The 5,965-nt window shown below is 40.0% G+C and overlaps 1 protein-coding gene across 1 annotated transcript in view; it reads right to left on the reverse strand.

The window, feature by feature from the left end:
• Positions 1–5,965, reverse strand: part of LOC107698881 (fibrillin-1-like) — an 86,604-nt gene that overhangs the window by 31,685 nt on the left and 48,954 nt on the right. Inside the window, 10 exon segments of the mRNA XM_016500015.1 lie at positions 676–834; positions 913–1,035; positions 1,805–1,930; positions 2,010–2,078; positions 2,366–2,533; positions 2,615–2,737; positions 3,557–3,679; positions 4,391–4,516; positions 4,602–4,724; positions 4,818–4,981. Of these exon segments, the coding sequence (XP_016355501.1) occupies positions 676–834; positions 913–1,035; positions 1,805–1,930; positions 2,010–2,078; positions 2,366–2,533; positions 2,615–2,737; positions 3,557–3,679; positions 4,391–4,516; positions 4,602–4,724; positions 4,818–4,981 (1,304 nt within the window).

Raw genomic sequence — 5,965 nt, forward strand, 5'->3', positions numbered from 1 at the left:
CTATGCATTAATTCATTGCTTGACTGAAAATTGAGATGTATTCACCTTGGCAGCATTTGTCTAGTGTGTATTTATGCATAGCTTTGGCATATGATAAAAAAACAAATTACATTTTGCTTGTTTTACTAAAACATATAATTTTCAGTACACATACACACACACACACACACACATAAATATATATATATATATATATATATATATATATACACACACACTCACATATATACATATATATGCAATAGCACCATGAAACACACAGCCCTCATATTTAATAAAATCATAGCCTTTTAAAGTTAATCATCGCATTAACCCATAGTAAAATTCCTGTTTTTCTGTCCAAAAATTTAAAACCTATTGAAATTATAACTAATTTTCTTGACAATATAAGATCTTTAGGCCTTTTTTATAGCCTTAAACTTGGTAAAAAAATTAATTTTAGATTTTAAAGACCCTGGTTCATTGCCAAATCCCTGACAATATTCAAGAAATGGATAAAAACCCCTCTCTCATGCATTTCACCATTTCTTCAACCCCTCTCTGTTCTCGTCTAGACATAAAGACGTTTGAAACTTTCTCATGCTATTTCCTCCTCAGATGAATGGCTTGTTGTACTCCTCATGTGCTTCAGATGAAAGCTCGTGCTAAATTAATGAATGTTAGTGTGTGTCTCACTGGTGCTGGGGACGGGACACTTCTCGCAGGGTTTATTCCAGGCCCGGCCGATGTTGTATGAGCAGCAGCAGAACTTCTTGGTCATATTGAAGGTCAGCTCTCCATCACATGTGGCGTTATCAGAGTAGTAGTTCCTGTAGCACAAGCTCTTCCTCATGTCTGAACACACAGCACAACAAACGCGTCACAGTCTGCTCTGAAGGAAACCGCTGGCGTGATGCGTGTAGCGTGACTCACCCATGCAGTTGTTTCCTCCGTTGATCTGCATGTACTCCGGAGGGCAGATGCAGGTGTAGTTCCCAATGGTGTTGTAACACTGACCCGGACCACAGATGCCGGGACGCTCACACTCATCCACATCTACACACACACAATTAATCAATATTTTAAGGCAGTGGCTATTTGCACTAAGTGTAAATAGTATATTTTCTTAGCAATAGATGCTATTTACACTAAGTGCAAATAGCAATGTATTCTATTTACACTGCGCAAATAACAATGGATTCTATTTACACTGTGCAAATAGCAATGGATTCTATTTACACTGCGCAAATAACAATGGATTCTATTTACACTGTGCAAATAGCAATGGATTCTATTTACACTAAGTGCAAATAGCAATGGATTCTATTTACACTACACTAAAATAGCAAGATTTTCTGCTATTTGTACTACTTGCTGCAACAAGTGGTAATTATCTGCACCTCAGTATTGTAATACATTATAAAATAGTATGCAATAATAACGTATTGAGTGTAAATTATCATTTTAATTTAAATTATTAAATGGATGCAAAGCCCTCCCTACCCATAACCGTACCCGATACTTTATTTTAAACTTTTTGATTATTTCTTTAATTTTTATTGACAATTTCCGATGTGATATGAGATTTGAAAAGGGAGAAAAAAAGGCCTCTGCCAACAAGGCATGCTATTTGCACTTAGTGTAAATAGACACTCGGATATTTTAATTCAAATGCATTTTAAACTGACTCACACTTTTGTTGCTTCATGCTAATTTTTTATAATGATGCTGGAAAAAGAGTGTACAGAGTGTGAAGCACTACAGAAATAAAGCTGACTTCGTGAGAGCGACAGAGAGAGTGTGTGAAAGAGGAAGTTGGACTGACCTTCACAGATCCTGGTGTCTTCATTGAGTGCAAAACCTTTCGGACATTCACAGTGGAAACTGCCAAACGTGTTGATGCAGTTTCCTCCCTGACACAGACCAGGCAGCTCCTGACACTCGTTGATATCTGACACACAGACAGAGAGCTCAGCATGCAGCACTGGAGGACGTGTGTGTGTGTGTGTGTGTGTGTGTTGTAGATCTACCCTCTAGTATCACAGTGATGGGATTGGGTCGGAATCCTTCTCCTCCAGGACACAGAATCCTGTACGCCGCTGAGAGAAACAAACAACACATCAGAGAATGATAAATATACCAACAACTATAATGATAATCATTAATGATAACTATAACAATAACCAGTGTCAGGTAGCAACCGCTTACATGTAATCTAGATTATGTAATCGGATTCCAAAATGTAAGGACTTGTAATTAGATTACATTACATTTTAAAATACTCGTATTCGGACAACAGTTACTTTTTTTATTGATTAAACGATTACATATTATTCACATGGTCACATGACATGCAGGTAAACAGGTATAACCGTGTGTGTCTCACTGGAGTTGAGCGGCGGACAGGTCTCGCAGGGTGACCCCCAGGCCTGACCCAGAGAGCAGCAGCAGGACGCTTTGGAAACTCCCACTCCGATCTCGGTCGAGCAGTCCAGACTGTCGGAGAAATCGCCGCGATATCGCACCTCCAGATAGCAGTTTCCAGAGCGAGTGTCTGCAAGACAGACAGACAGAAGTCATCATGAGTGCTGCGGCGCAGGCGGTGGCTGCATCTGCTTGGGTTCAGGCGTCTCACCGACGCAACCAACTCCAGTGGGGTTAAGCTCGAAGTCCGGCGGACAGGTGCAGATGTAACTGCCCGGCGTGTTCCGGCACAGGCCGCTGATGCAGGAGGTGGGGCTGGTGCACTCGTTCACATCTGACACAGAACGCAGAGAGAACAGAGGGATCAGAGGAGAGGTCAAACGTGTCAGTGTCTGGTGTGCAGTGCTGGGAAGGTTACTTTGGAAATGTGATAGGTTACAGATTTCAAGTTACTCTATCTAAAATGTAATAAGTAGTGTAAGTATTTCAATTACTTTATTAAAGTAATGTAACTGATTACATTTGATTACTTTTCTAAATTTCTAAAGAATGTTTTCAACTGTTAATAATTTTGAAACATGTAAAGCAGGCAGGATTAATCTCACAGTAGAACTCAACACTGATTACTGTCAGACTTTCAGAATCCTTCATCACTTGAATTAAGATTATAATAATTAAAATTTTTTAACACAGCCACCGCAAAATCAGACTTACTTTGAGATCATTCTGAGGTTAAATACTGATTTAAAATCATAACAAGAAATAGTTTAGTAACTATGATACTGATTTTGAAATCAAATCTTTGTATAGCTATGACAGAAAACACTGGCATCTAACAATGCTTAAAACAGTTAATCTTAAAAAATAAAGGAAATAAAACAGTTATCGTGTCCTAGACTCCTGGTGTCTTATATTTTAGAGCAGTCAATGCAATTTATGAAAGAAATCAGCTAAATCTGTATGTGGGGGTGCGTGTGGAAAAAATTCAGATGTATCTCCCTTTGTAATTGTTAACATTTTCATAAGTAACTGTAATTGAATTAAACATTTATTCTCAGTAACTGTAATTGATTACAGTTACATTTATTTTGTAATTTAGTTACATGTAACTAGTTAGTTCCCAGCACTGCTGGTGCGTGAGCTGACCCCAGACCTGTGCAGTTTCCTCCGCTGTGGTCCAGCTCGTACCCGGGGTCACACAGGCACCGGAACAGACCCGGGATATTGCGGCAGCGGCCGTTCACGCAGATGTCTGCAAACGTGCACTCATCTATGTCTGTGGAGACACACACACACAACAGCTGTGATGCATTATGGGTCTTGATCTGGAGGAACTGGACTCACAGGAAGCTGCAGAACCGCACCGCTCTGAGGCACAAACACACACAGATACACAGATATACACTCCCATAAACACACACACACACTCACTCAAGCACACACACACACACACACACACACACACAGAGATACACACTCCCATAAACACACACAGACACTCACTCAAGCACAGACACACACACACACACACACACACACACACACACACACACAACAGTCAAAAGCATGAGCATTCCTCTCCACACTGACACTCCCATCTGAGAGGCCAGGCCAAACTGGGTTTAACCCCCTGGGGTCGACAGTTCCGGCGGCGGAACTTTTTGCAGATTTGAATGTTGACAGCGAAAAGAACTAAAATGCTCCTTCATACTTGACCGTACATATAAGAGTAATACAGCATTTAAATCTAGACAGACAGACAGGTAAGACAGACAGACAGACGGACAGACAGGTAAGACAGACAGTCAGACGGACAGACAGACAGACAGGTAAGACAGACAGATAGACAGACAGGTAAGACAGACAAACAGACAGACAGACAGACAGCCAGCCAGACAGACAGACAGGTAAGACAGACAGACAGACAGACAGACAAGACAGACAAGTAAGACAGACAGGTAAGACCAAGTCAGGAGGAGTGTCTCACCTTCACAGGCTTTCCCGTCTGCGGTGGGGATGAAGCCCATGTCACACTCACAGCGGTATCCACCCGCGACGTTCAGACAGTGTCCGTTCTCACACAGATTCACGTTCTCCGCACACTCATCCGTGTCTACAGGACACACACATGCATTAACAGCGGCATCACGTCGTGTGTGTGTGTGTGTGTGTGTGTGTGTGTGTGTGTGAGTCCGTACCGACGCAGTAGAAGCCGTCTCCCGCGAATCCCTCTTTGCACAGGCAGCGGTAGGAGCCCATGGTGTTCATGCAGTCTGCGCTGGGGCTGCACAGGTGCGTCCCGTTAGAACACTCGTCCAGATCTGAAACAGGAAACAGGAAACAGCTCTGCTGCACACCTGACCCCCATCAGTCCAAACACAGCAGGTCACGAGTGAGAGAGCGAGAGTTCATACCTGTGCATCTGATCCCGTTCCCGATCCAACCCGGAGCGCAGCTGCATCTGAAGCTGCCGGCGGTGTTCGTACAGCTCGCGTGTCCGTCGCAGTTATGAGCGCCGATCTCACACTCGTTAATATCTAAATCACACACACACACACACACATTTACATAAAGATTTCTTTAAAAGCCTTAATTCAAAAGATAGAATCCATCAGTGGTGGAAAGACGGAACAAAAAGTGTTGAACTTGAAAATTGTTTATGCGCAAATGCACTTGCTAAATGAAGGCGGATTGTATAGAATGGATTAAAAAAAAATACGTTTATTAACGAGCTGCAGTTTTATTACACACGCGCTGGCACAGATGCAGTATATTAACGCCACGGGTCATCAATAAGGTGCAGATTGGTCCTCAATTTGTCCACAAACGGAGGAAAATAGCAGAGTAAAAGTACCGATACATCACTTAAAATGTACTCAAGTAAAAGTAAAAGTACACAATTTTTAAACTAGTCAAAGTACAATTACTGATAAAAACTACTTACTTACTGTAACGTGAGTATTTGTAATTTGTTACTTCACACCCCTGGAATCCATGAACTAAACCAACAAGACTCGAATCAAAGTTCATTATAAACTTTGATTTGAAGCAAAAAAGTATTTGGAAATGTGATAAAAACTTAACTTAACCGCTTTAATGAGGGGAAAAAATTACAATCCCATGAAGAATTGCAAATGACTTAATGGAGTTAAAAACTATAGTCAGATATTGAAATATTAATTTAAAGTTGTTGATCGTATCTATCGAAATATATTTTAAGATTTTTGCAAACTATGTATAAATATTTTGGTAACACTTTACAATAAGGTTCCATTTGTTAACATTAGTTAACATGAATTAACAATGAAAACAACTTCTAAAGCATTTATTAATATTAGTTCATGTTAATTTCATCATTTACTAATACATTATTAAAATGAAAACTTGTATGAACAGTTGTATCGAACTAATGTTAACAAAGATTAATAAATACTCTAACAAATGTATTGCACATTGTTAGTTATTGATAGTTAATGCATTAATTAACTAATGTTAACTAATGGGACCTTACTGTAAAGTGTATATATATATATATATATATATATATATATATATATACACA

The sequence above is a fragment of the Sinocyclocheilus anshuiensis genome, unplaced genomic scaffold (genome assembly GCF_001515605.1).
Source record: "Sinocyclocheilus anshuiensis isolate Anshui unplaced genomic scaffold, SAMN03320099.WGS_v1.1 scaffold146, whole genome shotgun sequence".
Classification (NCBI taxonomy): domain Eukaryota; kingdom Metazoa; phylum Chordata; class Actinopteri; order Cypriniformes; family Cyprinidae; genus Sinocyclocheilus; species Sinocyclocheilus anshuiensis.